Raw genomic sequence first — 22647 nt, 5'->3', positions numbered from 1 at the left:
CATTGGTTCTGCCACCTCCCTCTCCCTCTCCAGTGTCCGTTTCTCCGATATGGACATTTATGGTGCCCGATAAGCACTGAACACACAACTGTGCCACAGGGAACAGTTTCAACAAGAGCAACTCCAGAAGGGTTCTTAGGAAAGGCCACAGAGCTGCAACGTGGTAGAGCACGGGGTTATGGACCAGAAAAGCACCCCGCTTCTCTTCCTGGGGTGACGGACCAGAAAAGCACCCCGCTTCTCTTCCTGGGGTGACGGACCAGAAAAGCACCCCGCTTCTCTTCCTGGGGTGATGGACCAGAAAAGCACCCTGCTTCTCTTCCTGGCTCTGACCAGCTTGGGAAACGCCATGCAGATCTCTGGCCCTGTCTCTTCAGCGGCTTAGGGAACGAGAGGGCTGAATTACTTCACTTTTATTCAAACTACAATGTGAAATCCTTTTAGAGACTGTAACCAGCTTTCTTCTTTTTCTTTCTTTTCTTTTAATAAATAGGATAGAATTAAAAATTTAAGACATTTTCTGAAACTTTTGTTTCAGGTCTATATTTTATATACTGATTTGTATTATAAATTTCTTAGTGAATGTCACAGTTTGAAAGCCACTGGTGGAATCTTTTAAATTCCTATACAGTAGTTTGAATTCTTATAGATTTGTTTTGCTCTAAAATTATTTCAAGACCAGTAAATCACAAAGCATGAAATCACAACTTAATATGGAAAGTTTTATCAAAGCTAAATTTATTTGGTGCATACTCTGTACTTGCTCTCAGGTACTTTCACATACCTTTCTCTTTAATATGTAAGAGCAACCGTGTGAGGTATTTCACAGGTTTAAAAAAACAACAACATAACAAAAATCTACTTCCTTGACTCATTCAGGTGAAATGAAGGGTTATAAGCATTTCAAAATAAAAACAAAAACAAACAAACAAATCAAACCCAACCAAGTGCATGGTCCACTTCCATTTCCTTTCATGCATCCTCTACACATACCACACGCTTCCGCATTACAGGAGCCAATTCAAATAGGAGGGAACCTTATAGTTTCTGTCTACAGGTGCTTTTTAACCTACCAATTTTCTACTCTAAGCACAAGAAACTTAAAATCTGTCAATATCTGAAATAACTTTTAAGGTGATCTAGCACTTTGAAAATTCTGTTCACATAGAAATACAAACCTAAAAATAGAACTTTTTCAGAGGCAATTTCTCAACAAAAAAAGGCAATGGTAACAGTTCAATTGATGGAAATGATGTAAATAAAATACCTTCAAGAAAAAAAAAAAGTAGATATGTAGCACCATTACCTCAATAAATGAGCAAATTTTAAGATGTGAAAATTACCTAAGAATTACATATATTTTTTCAAATAACCTATTTTCGTACTTAGAAGTTGAAAGTATATATTATATTAAGCTTTCCTTCTAACTAAAAGTTCAACACACTGACATCAAGGTATTTTACAAAATAAAAAGCAATTTTCTAATGAACAGTGACTACTGAATTGTTACAAAGAACAATTAACATTAAGCAATTTTATTCCATATGTAAACTTTTCCCAAGAGAAGTATTAATATTGTGTTACAAACAAGACATAATCCGGTCCAGGTGTGAACGTCTCTGGCAGGACACTGGGTCCTGTTCCACTTCTTGGCTGCTTCGTCAGCATCCCTCCGAGTCCTTTTTCTAAACCATATAGCACAGGGCAGCTCACACAGAACCCAGAGGCAAAGCTGACTCGATTTTTTTAAAGTATGTTCTTACTGAATGCCACCAGCAATATTATCATCAAATTACACTTTGTAATCAAGTACTGTATGGCCAATGATATATTTAGTGTGTGTACACACATATATTTCACTGAATAAGCTTAGTATCAGCACACTTAACAGTGTATGATTTATTGTCAATAATTGCTGGCCTCAGATATTTAAAAAAACCACAAATTCTACAGCAGCAACTAACTGTATTTCTCTGAGAGGTCATTTTAAAGCTATCCCAAAACCGAGGAAGAGAATCTAACAAAACACAAATCACATTTACAGCACGAGGCTCCATCTGCGACTGAGTGAGTAATCGGCAAATCAGAGAAAAGCACTGGGCAGGCTTTGAAAACTAAAGCATGTTTCCTGCTAGAGGAACTTCTTCCTTCCTTCCTAAAAATACCACTTACAACGCTTGAACAAAAGGTTCTGAAATTCCTAGAAAAGCAGCAGACTTCAGTTGTAGTAATTGATGAGGTCAGACTTTACCATGATAAGCTCAAAATTAATCTGTTGTAGCCAGGAGATACAACGGCTCATTTTTATAGAAGTAAAGTTTATTACATTCGAAACAATACAGCAGAAATCTCAAAAGTTTACTCATTAAATATAATTCAATTCTTACAAATCTGCGTTTGAAAATGCAATTCCTATATACTGCAACCTCAGAAATTGGACTTCAAGTGAAATATGAAGGCAGTAGTTGGGCAAATCACATCAGAGGGCTTTGTCAAATATCTGTACACATCAGTACATACCTCTTCTGTCTGTGATACCACAGGAAAAAGTGGTTCTAAATATATCCAAGGGAATGCAGAAAAATACATTACTATTTGAGGCAGACCATGCTAAAATATAATTTACAATGATTAGTTTGCATTTAAGATGGCTAATAATGCGTTTAGTTTGAACCAATGAAATCTAAGGTACGTTAAATTTTGCAGTATTTGCTCAGTCTTTTGTACTAACATTAGTTCATCTGAGAAGATTGGAAAAAGCAAGTGACCTGATCCCTTTCTTCTTATGCTTACGATTTTCTCAGTCATACTAAATGCAAACAGATCGATACAGCATCAAGATTGTTCACATATTAAAATGAAGACTAATGACTTGTGAAGGCAGACTGTGCACCATGTAGTATTTAATAGATAAAACTTGCAATTACCATCAACTCAATTTTTTAAAATAACACTAAGATTTACAAGCAAAATAAACATTTGATTTAAAAATTCTGCTATTCAAGATACTTAGGTATCTTTGAGATTGGTACAGGTTAGGTCTTTTAAAAACCTGAAGACAGTATGGTAAGAGAGAAAAAATCCTCAATGCTTTAAAAAACTCAACTGTTAGAGGAGGCCATACGGCTACGACACTGGCATGGAAACAGGTGTTTTTGTCGTAGAACCATTCCTTTTCCCATAGTAGTAGTTCCTCCAAGCCAACCATATAAAGATATAAATCAGTTCACCCATGATTAAAACTGAAGTAATCCTTCAAAAATAAGAGCAATACACCTCACCCAAACAGATCCTTTAAATCATTGCTAGCTGAACTGCTGCTGGTCATAGCAGGTGGGGGCTGCGCAAAGCTCTGTGGGTTAAAGAAAGGGTTCGCCTGCACACCGAAGGCCGTCTGTCCGATCACGTTCGCCTGCGTTCCCACTGCTGCGCTGCCCGTACCCGGGGACCCCTGAGGCGGCGCAAACTGAGTGAGCCACTGAGTTGGTTTCTGTTGTGATAACTGGTTCATGCTAACTTTGGGTTTCTGAGGACCAAAGAGATTATTAAGAGCAGACATATCTGGAGGTCTTTGCTGAGCCTGCTTTGCACCGGCAGGTGGAACCCCCACAGCACTGAAGCTTGGCAAAGTGGAAGGCGCTCCCATCGTCATCGTCACTCCAGGTGTGCTTGGACCACTGAAGTAGTTCTGGTTTGTATTAAGCGGCATGTTGAATCCCGAAGTCTGAAATCCCATGTTAGCATTTAGGCCATTTGTCAAATTTCTCTTTGTATTATCAATTGGTGTAGAAAACATCATGCCAAGGCCCATGGAAGGAACGGAAGTGAAGGTGCTTGAAGCAGAACTTTTAGGGGTGCTAACAGACAGGCTGCTCAGAGATGACATGTTATCCATCAATGTCTCTGTCAAGTCCTTAGTCTGAAAGATATGAGGGAATTACTTCATCTCCAAGAATCCCAAATTACTTCACAATTAGTAAACATTTGATAGATTATAAAGGACGAGTTAAAATTAAGCTCAACAGTCTATACCAACTTGTCAAACCATGGTCCACAGGCCAAATCCAACCTGCCAATACATATTTTTGTATGTTTTTTCACAAATGAACATTTGTAGTCAATTGCTAATAGGGAACACTAATTTTGAACTCAAATGAAATGTTGTCTCTCCCACCTTCCCCCAAATAGAACTGCATTCTTCTCATTAGTAAATCTGTATTACAAAAAAGGATACTTTATTATTTTTATATTCTGAACTTTATCAAAATTTTGTGAAAATTTGTTTTCTTAATTATTATATAAGTAACTAGAGAATATTCTGGATTTTGCTCCTGGCACACAAAAATTTTTCTCAGAATTCTAGTGATTAAGAGACAACAAAAAATAATTTAAAGAAACCTTTCAAGAGAAAGTTATTTCTGAAACCAGTAAGAATGTAAACTCTCCAAGCAGGGACTTTAATCACTGCCACAGTACCAGCACCTACAACGCTGCCTGGATCATAGCAGGAAATAATTACTGGTCAGGGCATATAAAAAGTATTCCTAAATCAAGGTACCAACCCAAGAATAATTGAAGAACCAAATTTGAAAATTATTTTTTGCTCAAAAATACATAAATGCATGAATATTATATTCCTGATCATTTCAAAATGAATAGTGCTGAGACCTAATATTTTTAATAAAACCAAAAAACACCCTCCTGTTCATCTAGCTTCCTCTTTACTGGTAACAAGCACTATCACAAAACATTATACACCAGGCAGGTTATTGAAGAGTTGTTGGAAAATCCTTTATGCCCATACTTCTTAGAAACTGCATATTAAAGTATTCTTTAAAATACATTTTTATACAAACTCCAATAAGCAAATTCCATTCTACACTGCCTTACTCCTTAAGCTTAAAAAAAAAAGAAATGAGCTCTGACCTGTTTGACTGGAGCAATAGGTGTGTGCACTTGGGGTTTAAGAGGCTGCTGGCTTTTCAACTTCTGTGCCTGCTCCTGTTCTTTTGCTAACTTTTGTTTTTCTTCAAGTGTAAGTGATGCCTTAAAACAAAACAAAATAAAACAATTAACTGGCAACTTTATATTCCATTTGTAAAACAGAAGATTTCTTTGTTTGTCACGTATGTCTTGGTATGTTCGACAATACCAAATAGTTTGCAAACTGCTCCTGTATTGATGATTGCTACGGGTAAGTTGTATTTCTAATTAACTTTAAACAAACCACAAAAAGATAATTAACTTTAGGTAGAAACTCAAAGAATCTGTGAAAAACTATTTCCAGTATGAAAACAATTATTTTAAAACCATTCATGAGAATCGTATTTTTCCAGACAATGAGACTATGATTAGGTGATTTAATTTTACAAAATCGGGAGATTCTTATTCAACTCTATCTCACTCCAAAAACATTTTAGGAACTCATCAAAAAGCTAAGGAAGAAGTGAACAGCTTCTTTCCCAATGCCGGCATCAAGTCTGACATTTGTCTGTTTCTTTTAACAACCCTGCTAAACATAAGCTCACAGCATGTCTCAGGATTTTGTAAGCCGCGCTGTCCAGTAGCTCCATGGCTTCACACACACAAGTACTCTTAGTTGTGAATGAAAAGAAGTAAATTGCCCTCAGCAGAAATTCAAAATTGATGTACCTTTATACTGGATGTTAACCAATATTTACTTGGAAAGTATAATTTTATAGTTTATTATTCAAAATCAGAAGCAGGAAAGAAAAGACAGAATTTACCAAGGGGTGTAACTAGCCAAATAACGCAGAAAAGAAAAAGGAGTTCGACAGTCCAGGAATGTTACCCTGTGGGAGGCTATAACAAAGCAACTAAAATGGTAAGCATGTTTATGCTCAGCACGGATCAGCTCATGTTCCACTGATAACTTTCAAATTTCATAAAAATAATTAAAGAATGTTTCTTGTTAAGATGCTAAACAGTTATTTCCCAACAGAAGTCTGTGGTTTATAGGTAGTCCTATAATATATGTGAGTAATAAAAAAAAATAGTAGTAAAGAAACTTACTCTTGTCCTGGCTGGTGTGGCTCAGTGGTTAGAGCACTGGCCCTCACACTGAAGGGTCTAGGGTTCAATTCTCAGTCAAGGACACTTACCTGGGTTGCAGGCTCGATCCCTGGCCCCAGTTGGGGTGCATGCAGGAGGCAACCAATCGATGTGTCTCTTTCACATCAATGTTTCTCCCTCTCTCGCTCTCCACATCTCTCCCCCCCTCCCACCCTCCCTAAATAAATGAAAAAAATGTCCTCGGGTGAGAATTAACAAACAAAAACAGAAAACTTACTTTTTTATGCTTATTCTTTAACACATCCTCTTTATTTTCTGACTCACCACCAGTCAGAAGGTCTGCTCCAGTGTTGTTAAAAACTTTGTCAATCTGGTGAAACAGAAAAAAGTCAACTGCTTGAATGATGTCAAAAAAATTTGTGATTTTACTTCTTAAAGATCAAACCCCCCCCCCCAAAGGACACACACTGTCAAGCACTTTTTACAAAAACTTAAATAAGCTAAATATCTTCATACCTGAGACCCAACATTTGTAACTTTTGTCTCCTCAGAAGCATTCATTTGATTTCCTATATCCAAAGATCTGCAGGAGAGTTGAGAATTATGACAAAGCAATAAAAAGAAAAGCATATTTTAAAAATACTCATGCTAAAAATAGTTCATCCACATGGAATCTGTCAGAACCTAAACACACTGCAACTTTTCTTTACAGAGAGTCCAGTGCTATTTACTAGTAGTGATGCCTGCCTGCCCCCAAATGAATATGTGTATAGCAGTCTTTCTTTTAACTTGGCGTTTGAAATTTACTGGAACATTTACTCAGGATGTCATAAAACCAGGCAAGCGTGGTTCTTACCGTCAGTTTACACACTGAGAGGTAAGATATAATGTGGGAAAAGTTCAGAATCTGTGACTCTCCAATGAATACTAAGATCACTGTGATGTGGCCCAGACCCACACCCTGGAACAAGAGGAAGGCGAGGTGGTCCATTTATACCCCAAGTATAAATACTGGATATTAAGATTTTCTGTTATAAATTTTTTAAAGTTATTTTTTAGCATTTCTACATTTATAGAGTCAATCTACCAAGCGTCATAAACATACATCACAGATACCTGGAGCACACCCAGGCAATACACCTTGTGTGTTTACTTCCATAGCTTCATTGTACATTGGGGCAGGAGCTAAGAGGTTTCTACCTTGGAACCTTGCTCATGACTGATATCAATTCTACTGATTTTCAGATGTCTTTGACTTAGGGTGAGAGTTTAACAAGTATCCTAAAACCATGTTCGTTTGTCCATTCCCCTCCCCCAGCCAAAGGCAAAGAATAGAGCGAAGATTTTATTTTAATAATCTGCGTTCTCCAGTGCATAATTTTCACCCTTCCCTTCTTCCTCTGAACAGAAAATGAATGCTCTAAAATGTTCCTGGAGTTAGAGAAAAGAGAAAGGGGGAAATTAAAACAGCAAGGTTTTAAAGTATTGGTGCTCTTCATGATCAGCATGCTGAGTTTACAATGCCAGTGGGTAACACTGACAAGAGATTTTCTAAGAAACAGAATTTCTTCTATGTAGAAAAAATGCTAAAATTGTATCATATTATACTCTTGTACTCAGAATGACATTAGATATTCAACAAATGTTCTATTTTAACTCAGTTCAATTTAATATGCTGGAAATTTTTTTTTTTAATGCTTTACATATAGTCAAGCTGAAATCCATCAATTTTTCTAGTCCATACTTCAGAAAATTAATCAGGAGCTAACTTTAATCTCACATCCAGACCATGCGAAATTCACATACAACCTACTTACTTCTGCTGTTCTTGCATTATGTGAAGTTGCTCCAGTTTAGTCTTATGTTCAGACTCCAATCTATTAAGCATCTCTTTAATGACGGAAATGAAAGAATTGAACTGGTATAACAAGAAATTGATATGGTTATAATGTTTCAAGTTAGCAACAAATGATAATTCAGCAAGTGAAACATAATCATCTCTGTTTTTACTGGAATATGACCTACTCATGGAATTGATGTCACAAAAAGTGTGTTTAAATTCAGCATATCATAGCAAGCTTTAACAATGTCTTAGTATGGTGGTGATCTAGTTGATGAGACTTTTAAGATCCAGAAAACATGTCTCAATTAATTTTATATCCTTACTGTCTAACACCTATTATTCAGAGGTCTTATTTAAGTTCCTCAGCAGTTATTACATACTGATTTTCCTAGAATAATCCAAAAATTGAACATCTAAACTTGTGCATATCTAGAAGCAATCTGCTTAATAATGCATAAAAAATTGCTGTGTATTCAGATTGTTATAAAAGTAAATCTTGTTTTCTAAAAAGTTAGAAATACTAAATGTATACAATCTAACTTCCAAATAATTAAAGTTCATAAAGTAAATCTAACACTATGTCTTAACATAGTGGTTAAACTTTGGTTAAGTAATTCTTATGGTCCCCTTCAGGATCATCATAAATAATTTATTTGAATAGTACCATATATTACAGGAAAAATCCAGAAACTGCTTTCTTCCCCTCCCCAAATCTCATAAATACATCTTTGTGCTGAGTGCTTATACATACACTATTTCAATAATCCTCACAACTCTTCAAAGTTGGCTTTTTAATATTTCTATTTTATAAATGAGGAAACTCAGGCTCATCAAGAGATTAAGTAACTGCCCTGGCCGGTGGGGCTCAGTTGGCTGGAGCATCATCCTGTACACTGAAAAGGTTGCGGGTTCAGTTCCGAGTAAGGACACATACCTAGGTTGCGGGTTCAATCCCTGGTGGGGGAGCATATGGGAGGCAGCCCATCGATGTTTCTCTCTCTCTCACCTTCCCTCACCCTCTTTCTAAAATCAATAAGCATGTCCTCAGGGAGGATTAAAAGAGAGAGAGAGAAAAAGAGAGAAAATAACTTATTCAGAGATCCTAAATAACTTACATGGCAGAAGTAGAATCCATACTGTCTCCAAAGCTCTGCTCTTCTCAACCACAGACATTGCCTCTCACCATGCTCTACCATAGATCTATCCTTTGTCTTACCATGAGAGTAACAAAAGACATCTTTCCTTACCATGAACGACTCTCTGCTGATTAGTTTCTAAAACTTTTTAATAAAGTATAACATACTAACAGAAAAGTATACATACAAGTGCACATCTGAAAAAAATCACAAACTTAACCAGTAGCACATGAAGAAACAGAACACTGGCAGCACCCAGAAGCTTCCTTCTGCTCTCTTCCAGTCATTTACACACACTCCCCCACTACCCGCTCTATGAGTAAATACTAGTCTGGTTTCTAGCATGTAGTTCTGACTGCTTTTGTATTTTATATAAATGGAATCATTCAGCAGATCCTCTTCTGTGTTTTCCTTCATTCGCTCATTATGTTTGTGAAATGCATCCATATTGCATGTAGTTGGTGCACAAGAGTTAACACAGGTTTGAACTGCTATCCTTGGAAAACCCTGCTTATAAGGCTGGCCCTTGGCTGGTGTCCAGGACCTCAGAGGATTCCTACCATTAACTGAGGATAGTGGCTCACTGTGCCTGCACTATACAAAGAATATGTTTTATGCTATACACCCACTTTCCTTCTGGGAGTCTGGAATTTGAGCACATGATGGGCAGAGGGTGCTGCTTGATCAGCTCCCAATAAAAACTCTAGGCACTGAGTCTGATGAGCTTCTCTGCTTGGCAACATTTCACACATATTGTCACAACTTATTACCGGGGAAATCAAGCGCATCCCGTGCAACTTCAGCAGGAGCTGACTCTGGAAGCTTGAGCCTGCCCCCAGTTCCCACTGTGTCCTCTCAGCCTTCTCCCCTTGTCGATTTTCCTTTTTATTCTTTTACCATGAGAAATCACCCATGAGTACAACTATATGCTGAGGCCTGGGAGTCCTCCTAGGGAATCCCTGAATCTGGGAGTGGTCTTAGAAACCCTCCCTGAATACAAGTTGGGTATGTGTTTTGATTGCTGCATGGAATTTGTTGTTTTTTAATCAAATGCTAAAAATGTATTTTCCTGTTACCTGTCTTTCTCACATAATGCATAATACATTTAGATCATTTTAAATCAGAACTGACAGAAGAGGGCAGTCTTGAATTGGGAATTCTGTCCATAAAATGAATAGGAAAGCAGACCATTCTAAGTCAGACCATGCTAACTACTGTAAAATAGCAGAAGATATGAATCAAAGTATTTCTGTTGATGAAAATAGCCACTAAAAAAAAAAAAAAAAATCAACCATAAAGCTGAAGAAAACTAACACCACGTTTCAAATTAAATTATATATCCTAAAATAAGCATTTGGAAGTATTTTTAAACACCTAAATCATAAATATAAAAACTAAGAACAGAAATGGCCCAAAGTTGAAGACTATCTTGGACATATGACCAATATTCACTGTGTCCCTTTTTTGCCAATCATAACCTCAACCATGCCACCCAAGATATAAAGAAACTATCAAGCCAAAAACTAAAATCTAGGAACACAAACTTTCAGAGGTTTACCCCCATCACTTCACTGAAATTTTGGAACTGATTCATGCCATACACTTCTCTACTTCTAAAACTCCATGCACTCAGCAGTCTCGCCTATGCCCGAAGTTCTCCTGCTTAACTCCCCGCTTTGCTCTAATTCACTTTCAGTCCTAATTCCAAATCTTGCCTGTCTATCCACTTCTGAACTCAGTTTAACAGTAACCCTTCCCAGTCCTTTCCATTACACTTCATTAAACAACAGTTCTGTGGTGAACAAAATGCATCATTACTCTGTACCTCAATTTTTCTCTCAATTAATTTTTTTAAAATATATATTTTTGTTGATTTCAGAGAGAGGAAGAGAGAGGGAGAGAGAGATAGAAACATCAATGATGATAGAGAATCATTGATCGCCTGCCTCCTGCACGTCCCCCACTGGGGATCAAGCCTGCAACCCAGGCATGTGCTCAGCCTGGGAATCGAACCATGATGTACTGGTTCATGGGTTGATGCTCAACCACTGAGCCACGCTGGCTGGGCCCAATAAATATTTTTGTTCCTGGCACTGTACCAACTGCTGGAGCTACAGTGAAGAATAAGGTATAATAACCAGCCTTTCGAGAGAGTCACACACATAAGTACATAGCTGTGATAACAATAACAGAAGTACGCAGAGAGGAATTCTATAATACTCTGAGCATATTACCCCTTTGCTCAAACATTTACCACAAAATGAAAGTTCAAGTGTCTAACCCATACAGGCCTTCAAAACCTATCTACTCTAGTCTCACCTCTCTCTCTCCCACTACACCCGTTGTATTACGGGCACCCCAGTCTAACTGGCTTATTCATCCCCAGTGCAGGCAGGCTAGGATGGTTCATAATTATCTCCTTGCTCTGCCGCTCAGGCCCTTGTGTAACCCTCATCTGCGAGACACAGGCAGGGCCTGAGATCTGCCCGTAACCAACAGAACACGGCAAAGGTAATGGAATGTCACTTCCTTGACTGTACTGTAAGACTGTAACGTCCGTCTTTCTAGCAGATTCTCTTTCCAGCTTTGATAAAACAAGTTGCCATGTTAGAGACCCACGAAGCAAGGAACTGACAGTGGCATCCAGCTGAGAGAGACCTAGAGACTGAGGCCCTCGGTCCAACAGCCCGAAAGGAACTGAACCCTGCCAAAAACCATGTGAGGGGCTTAGAAGCAGATCCTTACACCAGCTGAGCTTTCAGATGAGACCCTGCCTTTGACTGTAGAAGAGAAACTGAGCGGAGAATCCATGCTCCGGCTTGGCCGACTCAGAAACTGAGATAATCAGTGCTTGCTGTTTTTCTTGTTTTTTGGGTTTTTTAGTGCTTGTTGTTTTAAACCATCCAGTTTGCGATGACTTGCCATGTAGCAAAATGAACACACATCCCAGACACATTACATTAACATTTCTTTGTTCATGTAAACTTCCCAGACCCAAATGTAAAGTAGCCCCAACTCCTACACGTCTTCCATCTGCCATGAAGCCTCCAACAGCCCGCTCTCCACCTCACACACTCCGGAACCCCAACCCACAAGCTTCCACTTAACCCTGGGACATAGCTTTCCTTGTAATATAGTTAGTGCCAAGGAACAGTAACCTGAATAAACTGAATAAAGCACAAAGCCACTCCTACCTGATTGAGATTAAGATTATTTTCAATACTCAGAGGAATCAGATGAGGCAATACTTTCCCAGCCAGCTGCTCTTTGGTGATTCCCAACTTCTTATGAGTGAAAGTACATTTGTAAATGCCTGATAAAAGGAATAAGTTTATAATTCAAATTAATAGAAATTAGAAAAACAACTTATCTACATGAACTCTCCTGACAATCGGTACAGTTACAAGTTTTCCCTAGCGCTTAGGATGAGGGTGCTCCTACCTGAGGCACAGAACGATCTCAGCTCTGCCATCAGTTTAGATGCAAACACCGTGGCATATTTATCCTGCATTCTTTGGTTTAAGAGCACATTTAACAACGGTGTATCACTAAAAGCCTATCAGAAGTAGGAACAGCCCTTATAGCACAGCAGTAAGGTTACATCTACCCTGAACACATCTAAGGATGTATTTCGGACCTCACACTCAATGGAGGCATCCATGTCAAGTATGCAGGTATCGCTCCTACACATACGATGCTCCACATGTCTGAACCTTAGTAACATAATTCAGCTCCACACGATCCCCCCCCATGACTGCCTATTGACTGGACCTCTGAGACTGCTGGCTACACCTATCCCACAAAGCCTTCCCTTGGTCAACCGAGCACATTTACTCCCCACTCTCTAAAGTTTGTGTGTTGTAAGCATTTTGTACATAATCCGAAGCTGGAAAGCACACCATCTCTTATTATTCTGTTAATGTACACTTCACTTATATACTTAAAGAATATCTTTACTGAGAACCTACTGAATGCTTATTTGCTAGGCACTATGCTAATTACTTTCTCTTCAGCTGTCTCACTGAGTTCTCACAAGACTCCATTTATAAGGATTTTTTGTCATCCTCATTTGACAGATGAAGAAACAGATTGGCGCTAGGGCTCTTTCCACTATGACAAACTCCTTTCTCAAGAAGACTGATTTCTTTGAGCTCAAAAGTTTCATGCCATGTCCCTAAAAGTTCTACAACTCCAGAGGTCCACAATAAATTACTTGCTGACCATTCCTACAAATATTTACTGACGGCTTTCTATAGACCAGACACCACAGTAGATGTTAAAAATACATGGCTAATATAATTTTTCTTCAAAATTAACAAAGAACTTCAAATTTAGTAAAAAGAGAACTTTTTGTTGTTTTTGTGATTCCATAGTTATGTCTGTTTCTATTAGTACAGTAGACCTCCATCATTTCCAGATTGGACTCTCACAGTTTTAACTATAAGCAGTTTCAGAGTTTCTCAACAAAGTAATCTGTAATTATACTGATAGAATAGAACGTGCTGTAGGGCTAATATGCTTCATCAGCACATCCCTTAGCAGTGAAGCACAGTGCTTAAGATTTAAACATATATAAATTAAAAACCTGCCCTATCACTTATCAGTTCTGTAATCTTCAAAAACTTACTTCACTTCTGAGCCTCAGTTTACTATTGTAAAACAGAAATAGCAGTACCCATATCTCACTGGATTTTGGAGAAGGCAAAATAAGATAATGCAGAGAAAATATTTAGCATAGTGCTTCTTACAAATTGGGTACCAAATAAACATTAGGTATTACCATTAAGACCAGTATCAGTATTTCAAGTAGCTTTGCTTGCCTCCTTTTTGGTACCATTTTACAGGGAAAACTATATGCTATCATGGTATTTGTGAAGCTAGGATTCCCAAATGTCTCATTCCTTTGTAAATGTCAAGGCTCGACGGCTTTTGCTGAAATTAGCACAGCACAAAGAAAAGCTGCATCATGGCATTTATCCCATCATTCTTCAATTACTAAATGCTATATATGGGAAAGGCAAATACAATGGTTCTACAGAGTGAAAGTTTTATTTGCATGACTTTAAAATGATGAAGTAGTATCAAATGACATTAAGTTTTCAGCTACCTAAAATCCCCATGAGGACTGCAGGTTCCTTGGATGGAATCTGTTGTAAGAAGGGCAGGATGTCATCAAGTACAAACCACTTATCCAAGTACTCCAAAATCTTCCCTAAGCACACTAATGAATTGACACGAACCTATTAAAAGAGGTAAATTGCATTAGTCATTTAAAGTCTTTGCCATCTAGAGCAGAGTATTTAAGTGTAAACTTAACCTTCACATTGATGCATGTTAAAGATAACTCAAGAATAAAAGGAGGCTGAAAAGTGCTCATTCTTTATTAACACAGGAAATTCACATACTTACTAACCCCTGACTGGTTTCAGAAAAAATTTATAATGGCTTTACCAGGACACTAGTCAGCTAAAGATAAGGAATGACTTCAATCTTGTATCATTTTAAATAAAGTGGTATGCACTTAAGAAGCTTTACTATGTGTGTTTACCAAGAACATTTCTTTGGGCGAATCTGAATCATGAAAAGGACTACATTCTCCCACCAAGTAATCAATTTTACTGGGCTTCCAGTATTTTTCTATAACTCAGGTTCAATTCATTCTTAAACTAAATAGTTTAACAACATGTAAAGAGAATCTGTATTTGTCCCATATGAAGTTTTACATTTCTAAATACATCTTTAATACAGTTATTAAAACCTGATATTCAGGAGCTCTTTTATCAAAATTCTATCATTTACTTGATTATTTTGATAAATATTTCACACTATTTTTTTAGCTGGAATTTGTTAAGATAGAATACTCTAAGCCAGGATCTTATCAATAAAACTGCACTTTTCAAAAAAAGTGAACTAAAAAAAGCAGAAAACAATTTAGTTTACAAAGCACTGTATTTCTGCAAGAAAAGTGAAAAAAATTTTCTGAAAAACAGTAATTGTTTTCTGAAACTCAAACACAAGGGATATAATAAATTCAAAATGATATTTAAAGGCTAAACTTGCTTTAGTTTTATAAAAGGAAAGTTGTTGCATTCTTTATATATGTAATGTGTCTATGTATATATACACATATATACATATAAGAAGGAACTAGAAAAAACAGTTTACTTTCATTTTTTTTTATGATGTATAAAATATTAGTCATGTGAGTCATGAAGAAATAGAGCTCTTAGAGCATTTTACCTAACTCTGCATAGAATTTATTTCTTCTTTATTTTCAGGGGACTGTATTAAAATATAATTTTAACTCATGATTCATTTTTCAGGAATTTCCTAGCTAGAATATTTAAACCTTACAGGTCTATGTCTATGAATGCAATTCAGAAATCCACACTTGCCACTTGAAAGGTAAGAGCACTGAATGTGATATGTAAAATGCAAATCCATTTCAGTTACTGTCCTAAATCCATTCATTATAATTCCTTATAAAGAGCATGCTTTAAGGGCTCGGTTGGCATCTTAAAAAGGGATATAAAACCTCTGGGTATTACAGGCCATTTAAATATCCATGCTTCCCACCTCACTCTGCATACATCCTTAGAACTGAACTAGGACATCTGCTTTGACAAAATGTATTCTGCTGTAAAATATAGTATGGCTTATGTGGTTTTTTTAAAGGGCATTCTGAAAACTGAGTTTTAAGCTATGTATCACTACCCACCTCCTTTGAAAACTTAATCTTAAAATTGGGAAATTTCAGAGAAATGGACTGCATTTCAAATCCTTTTAATATTGATGAAGAAAGACACTCAGAGAGGTACAGTGACTTTCCCAGGGCACAGGGATAATTAGTAGCAAAGTCAGAATAAGAACTCAGGTTTTTTTTACTTCTTTTCTTATATGTTCAAGTCAGTAAACAATGATATTTTTTTTCCTACTTTGGTGGTGTTTTCCATCTCAGAGCCCTTCTACCAGAAAAACAAAAACAAACAAACAAACAACAAATAAAACATGAACTAAAATGGATTAGAGGTCTGTAAGGTAAAAGCACGTCACTTAAATTGCTTTTGCCTCTAAATCTATTAAGCTATAAATATCTATTTTTATTTAAATTCACATTTCACCAAAAAAAATGGATGAGATCTCAAAGACCTATCTTTACCCAATACGAACTTAATGATATGGCCATTATCAAACACCAACATTCGGACTGATCAAGTGAAGGAAGGACATTTATCCCTTTTTTCTAAAGCTGCTATTTGAAGAGTGTATTCAATGTTACTTCTATAAGGAAATTCCACTGAGATCACTCTTATGACTCAGAGTTAGAGAGAAGGTTGGGGACATTTATTGCCTCCAATATGAAATAACGAGAACTTTGTCATTTATTCTACCACCTTGATTACCAAGTAGCTTAGTATTAAAATTCTGTATTCAAGGAGGCAACTACCCTTACCCCTAGATTTTCCAGTGCAACTGTTTTCCCCACTTGTACTCTTATTAATTTATTGTATTACTGTACCCTTTACTTCTTTTGAAAGTAGGCAAGTAAGGGATAAAAAAATTTAGAGTAGGTTGACTAAAAGTAAAGGCAGTTTATAAAAGGAAGTCGTTCAAATAGTGTTTAGGCTTATACACCAAGTTAAACTCATGATTACTTTAAAACTACCAACAAAACAGCCGTTAAAGCAGAAAAGGGTTAAGAAAAAGAAATCACGCAAGTTTTCTATGGAAGCACCCAAAGTTAGGGGAGAGGGAGTGGGATCAGGGATGTGCTACTGTCAAATTATGTATCAGGGAGGATTACAGCTAGTGTTCACTTCTATAATACTACAGGGTACCTACAGCCATGACAAAATACACAAATAAGCTATAAAAGGGTTATTAAACAATAATAAAATTTAAACCAATGAGAAACAAAAGAAAAACAAAAATTAATATGCAATTACTTACAGCAAGGGAAGATGTTTGTAGACATGCATTTTTAATTCTTGGTATCAAAGCATTTTTCATGGATGGGTAGTCTATAAGATTTGCAAAGGTTGGAATGATGTTTAGACAGAGTTCCTATTAAGAAAATTCAGTGGATCAATCTTAGGGTCTCACCTTTTCTCTCACATATTAAAAAATATTCTGCATTTGCATGGCTAATTTGTCACATTGTTTGAAATAAACTTTTATGTACATTACATCATTTGGTCCTTTCAACACTATTTGAAAGAATAGTTATTTTAAGTTTTCAGTTTTACAGATGAGGAAACAAGCTAAGGAGACCTCACTCAAAATCACACTAGGTCATAAAACTAGCATATGACACCAAAATTCCCTGGTCTCATTCCTAATTTCTTTCCCTGATAACACAATTCTTCATTTGTTTTTAAAAGTAGGAAACTTCGAAACACCTAAGTTTTGCTATCTTTCACAAAGAGGGAAAATTAAAAACGAAGTTATGTAAAACTATTCCTCTTAAATAAGGGATTTCTTAGCTATTACCTATATCCATATGATGGAACATAATATAAACATTGTTTAAATATATTTTAAAAGACTGTATAATAATATTGGGAAGAAAATGCAGTAAGACACGATTTTATAGTCCCAACTTCTAAGATGTGTATATACATGTGTCTGTCTCCAGGCTTAGGGTAGGACTGGAAGGGTATACCTAGAAATGTGAACTGTGGGCATCTCGAAGAGGATTTTTATTTTCTTTACATTTTTAAGTACTTCCAAATTCTAAAACTTAAGCAAGTATAATTCATAGAAACAAGAAAAAGTTACTTCAGACATTCTTGTTAACTAATGTCATGCCATAGTGTAAATAACGGGAACTGGGGACCCTGAATGTGGGCAGCAGGAAAAGCAGGGTAACTGAGGATAAGTGAAGTGAGGTAAGGAAAAGAAACCAAAACTGGCTGAGAACTGTCTGAAGAACATCTCAGATATCTTATAAGGGCCAGAGGGATCTTCGTAGCAGAGCACAGGGGAAGGGATTACTAAAGAAAGTGGAAGTACAAATGTGGATCAGAGGAGCTATTGACAATATCTGGTAAACTTAAGCACACTCATTCCTAGTTAGAAACGAGATAACTACTAAGAATGTTATCAAAACACTGGAAAGCATTTTATTTTGACTTCTTATCCCAGACTTTCAAAAGGCAGACATAAGAGAGTTATCTGTTTATCACATCCACCCAGAACTATAACAATTAAGTGGGTGGCATTACTGAGGATAAGACATACAAGCTAAGGAACCATGTCCACAGATGGGAGGGAATGAACAAGGGTGAGCAGTCAGTGAGATCCCGCGCTCCTGCTGCTGGAGAGCACCTCCTTAAGAAAGATCAGTCTTTAATTATAAGGGGAGGGGGGCTGAGGGGAGAGAGAGAACTATGGTAATCTAGCAGAAGGTTACAAAGAGGCAAATCTTGAATTATGATTAAATCACTTAGCAAAAGGAGGGGAGAGTTCTCTCTCTAGGAAGAGACAGGATGAAGAACCCAAGAACAGGAGACTGAAACAAACAAGCAAAAACTCAAGGAAGTCCAATTAGCACTTTCTCAGGAGCTTCTGCCTCGTATTTATACCTTTTCTGTAATCAGTGGTGGGAAGAGAAGGATGAACATAGCTTCTATGTTTAATTTTAAAGGTAAATAATGTAAAAAAAACCTGATTCAGATATATTTCTATTAATGCCTTTAAGGACCCTAACTTTGTAAACCATCTCCTACTTTTCCAAATGTTTTTCTAATCTCTCTAGCCTCTTAAATACATTAAACGTCTACTTTAAAAATATCACTGCAAAAATGAATTTCAGAGGTTACTTTCTAACCATGTGCCTGCATGAAGCTTGAGAAAGACTTTTGTTTCTTGCTCTTGCTCTAGGAGTCTCCCAAAGCTTAGACAGGCTTTAACTTCATCAGACTCTCACCAAGCAAGGTTGACACAAGTTAACTGGACTGGTGACTAAACACTTACAATGAAAAATATCATACATGTTGGTTTAACTATTTCAATAAAATACTGGCTGACACCTACTGGCAAAACTAACCCCTTATTAAGAAAATGGCCTTTTTATGGCACTTAACCTTCCCTCTCCTTCCTAATCTCACTGAATATAAAAGCAGGTTGGCTACACAGCGCCTGTGGGGATGCTTCAAGCAGCTACACCTGACAATTCCTTTGGACGAGGCTAAAGCAGCAGCACACCTTCCCGCATCATCCCACGTGATTTGGACAAAGGCAACAACCCTCGCCTTTAAGAAGGCATGACCTTATAAAAAAAAATTCTCACCTCAACTTCATAACTTTGAATATAAAAAAAGAACTCAGCAAAGATTGAAATGCATCAAAAAAGTGACCTTATACATGTGGATCAGGTACACATTAACAAAAACAAACTTTGGTCAATAACTTTTAAAAATTAAAATTCTATGTTTTTCTTTGCTATAATCTGAACAAAATTTCTATAGTAGCAAAGAAACTATAAACTTTTAAATATGAAACCATTTTTATAGTGGGATGTTCTTAGCATAAGTATTTATTTTCCAAAGTAAAAAAAATATTAAAAAATTAAATTACACTTTTAATAGTAATCCAGAATTTTTTTCTAGACAGATAGCCCTAGAACAAAAATTTTAATAGCACAGCTACAGAACTAAGTTTGGCAAAGCACATGATGTTTTAACATTACCTTTGTGACACAAAAGTATGACTATGAATAAATTAGGAATGATTATACTAAATTACTGTTTGCTTTTCTACCTACCTTCTATACAAATTAGCTTTAATGCAGAAGGAATATTTCTGAATAGAAAATTAAGTTACCCAGCATGAAAGAAAATTAGGAGTATGGGAAGAACCTACTTGATGTTTTCATAAGAAAAAGCCACATATATATTTGACTTATTCATATGTTAATTACTCATTTAAGAAAAAAGTATATAATAAACTACAATCTATCAAACCTTCCAGAATAGCACATTTCTGATAAACAACAGCAATGAATCATTTTACTTCATTAACACAGGTATTTGTCAACTGATTCTTAAAATTAGTTAAGAAACCTTCCATTGTGTGAGAACACAGCAAGAGGTTGGCAGTGTGCAACCCAGAAGAAGGCCTTCACTAAAACCTGGCGATGCTGGCAACCTAACCTTGGACTTCCAGTCTCCAGAACTGTGAGAAATAAATTTCTACTGTTTATAAGCCACCTGCTCTGGGTATTTTGTTATAGCAGCCTAAACTAAAGCAACTATGTTTGCCCTTCTGGAAATAATCATGACCTGGGTCAGGAGATCTGGACTCATCCACTGACATGGCCCCCCTCCCTCCTGGTCCTTAGTCTCCCCACCTTTACAGAAGGGAGAGAACCACATAATTTCCAAAGGACCCTCTGGTTCCTCCGACATCCTCTGGATTCAGTGGCTCTACTCTGTGACTGCAAAAAAAGCTTAAATTGGGTAGACAAGGCCCTTCACACTCAGGAGATGACACCTGTGGGCTGCACCTTTGAAGGTGGCAGGCAGGGAGGGGAGGTTAGTGAGGGAGCCTGGGGCAAGCAAGGAATGATGAAGCTATAGGCAGACAAACATATGGCAGAAACAGGAGATGGAAGTCAGACACCTGGTTGTGAGTGTCCCCCCACCACTTAACTACATGACCCAAGCTAGTCCTTTAAACTGAGCCTTCATTTCCCTCTTGGTTCATGGGGGAGCAAGCAATGTTGTCTGCTGAATTGGGTTTTGAACCCTGAGGAGCTAGCTAATGGAACAGGAAGCTGCATCCTAGGCTCTGAAATGATGTCACCTTCAGAAGGAGTGGGGCCAGTAAGGGGAGCCCCTCCCACCCACCTCCCACCCCTGCTGCTCCAGATGCAGTACAGCAAAAGGCGCTGACACCTCTAAACCCAACTCCCCACCACCTGCTATCAGACTAAAGCAAGAAATCCAGACTAGACAAGAGCCACTGTGTTAAAATTTTATGTGAAATTCTGTAAATGTATAGAGTGGCCCGAGGTCCCCTGCCCACAAGGCCTGGCCTGTTGGGGTCTGACACTTAGCACTTGGTGTAGATAGCTGCACTGCCCCGCTCTTCAAACTCTTCCTTGCTGACCCAGAGCTGCTGGAAGGCCTGCAGGGATGCCAAGATGGAGCCACCGGTCCACACGGAGGTCTTCCTCTCAGGTGCTGCAGCTACTGTGGGGTTGTCCCGGGGGCAGAGGAGGCTCAGCTCCCTCTGGAAGCGCTTGGGGAAGCCATCCAGCATAGTGCAGCCACCACACAGCAGCACGTTGGCGGCCATCTCCTCCCGGAAGCCTGCCTCCTGGCAGTGGCCCAGGCAAGCAGCTGTGAGAGCAGGGAGGCCGGGCAGGTTGCTGCCCACCAGGGTGGGCTTGAAGAGCATCTCGGCGCACTGGAAGCGCTCGTGGCCAATGGTGATGACCTTGCCATCAGGGAGCTGGTAGTCCACGCGCAGCTCCTCCAGGCCCAGGCCGAGCTCCTCCTCGGGCAGCAAAGCCGAGTAGCAGCACGTCTTCTTGATGTGCTCCACGATGTGCAGGTGGTCGGCAGTGAACTTGTGGCCAGCCTTGTTGAGCAGCTGCAGCAGGTAGTTGGTGAGGTCGCTCCCGGCGTAGTCGGAGCAGCCCGTCAGGTCTGGCAGCACGTTGCCCTCTGAGATGGGGACCACGTGTGAGACGCCGTGCCCACTCTCCACCACCAGCCCTGTGGTCTTGCCATAGGAGTAGATGGACAGCAGCGACTGGGATGTCACGTGCATGGCAGGGATGCCAAAGGTCTCAAACATGAGCTCCGCATACTTCTCCCGGTTGCTTCTAGGGCTGAGCGGGGGGTCAGAGACCAGCACGGCGTACTCCTCAGGGAGGATCTTCATGGCCATGTAGAAGATGTACTCCCAGATGCTCTGGACACAGTCCCAGTCCACCACAACGCCGTACTTCAGAGGGTTAACCAGTTTCAGAGGTGTCTCCATGTTGAGCAGCTCGTGGCCCACGTAGGTCTCCTTTCGGGCATCGCCCACATCAGCCGCCTCCGAGTGATGCTTGCCCACTGTGGAGGAGATGAAGTAGGTGGGCCGGGGCTCACCTGCATAGCCACACTTACAGTACTGCGAGCCCAGGTCGATGATGAGGGCTTTGACCTTGCGCACGTCCTTAGGCTTCATCTTCAGCTGAGTGGCTGAGCTTGTGTCCCGCATGCCAGCAGCAGGAGCTGAGAGCGTTCCTGCCTCTCCAGCATCACCATGAGCCGTGCCTGTGGGCATGGGGCTAAGGCTGTTCTTCATCGCCATCTGCCTTCCTTGCTCGCCTTGCTAACATGCACACCCTAAAGCTCCTTGGAGAGAAATGAGGGTCCACCTCCAGTGTGCCGTGGCAACCACTCAGGATTGTGATGTCACTGGGGCCTGGTCCACTGGAGGACTTGACCTTGCTGGGCCTGTGATCTGTCACCCCACTCCCATCCACCTAACTCGACTTTGCTCAGGACAGAGCAGATGGCCAGCAGTGTTAAGAAACTGCAGTCTCAGAGGTTCCTGTTCCTGCCCCCTTACTCCCACTCCTGATCCCCTGCTCACTAACTGGATGCCTTTTCCTTCTCTGCTTCTTGGCTGCAAGGC

At 38.8% G+C, this 22647-nt stretch overlaps 2 protein-coding genes across 2 annotated transcripts in view; both read right to left on the bottom strand.

Moving 5' to 3' along the window:
- Positions 1–397: 397 nt before the first annotated feature.
- Positions 398–22647, bottom strand: part of SCYL2 (SCY1 like pseudokinase 2) — a 54292-nt gene continuing 32042 nt past the window's right edge. The window contains exons 11-18 of the mRNA XM_087814854.1: positions 16963–17076; positions 14120–14252; positions 12207–12325; positions 7851–7951; positions 6550–6616; positions 6311–6403; positions 4927–5046; positions 398–3919 (exon numbers count right to left, since the gene is read on the bottom strand). Of these exons, the coding sequence (XP_087670980.1) occupies positions 3278–3919; positions 4927–5046; positions 6311–6403; positions 6550–6616; positions 7851–7951; positions 12207–12325; positions 14120–14252; positions 16963–17076 (1389 nt within the window). The 3' untranslated portion in view covers positions 398–3277. The remainder of the gene's footprint in view (positions 3920–4926; positions 5047–6310; positions 6404–6549; positions 6617–7850; positions 7952–12206; positions 12326–14119; positions 14253–16962; positions 17077–22647) is intronic.
- Positions 21067–22320, bottom strand: LOC107545140 (actin-like protein 7B). The gene has a single exon (XM_016223200.2). It carries the CDS (start codon positions 22318–22320, stop codon positions 21067–21069), a length of 1254 nt encoding a protein of 417 aa, XP_016078686.2.

Source organism: Miniopterus natalensis, chromosome 2, assembly GCF_054644295.1.
Source record: "Miniopterus natalensis isolate mMinNat1 chromosome 2, mMinNat1.hap1, whole genome shotgun sequence".
NCBI lineage: Eukaryota > Metazoa > Chordata > Mammalia > Chiroptera > Miniopteridae > Miniopterus > Miniopterus natalensis.
This window is presented reverse-complemented; position numbering and strand designations above follow the sequence as displayed.

What these genes read in the sequence shown, in the direction of transcription:
- LOC107545140 (XM_016223200.2), bottom strand. Translation starts at nt 22,320, where the DNA reads ATGGCGATGAAGAACAGCCTTAGCCCCATGCCCACAGGCACGGCTCAT.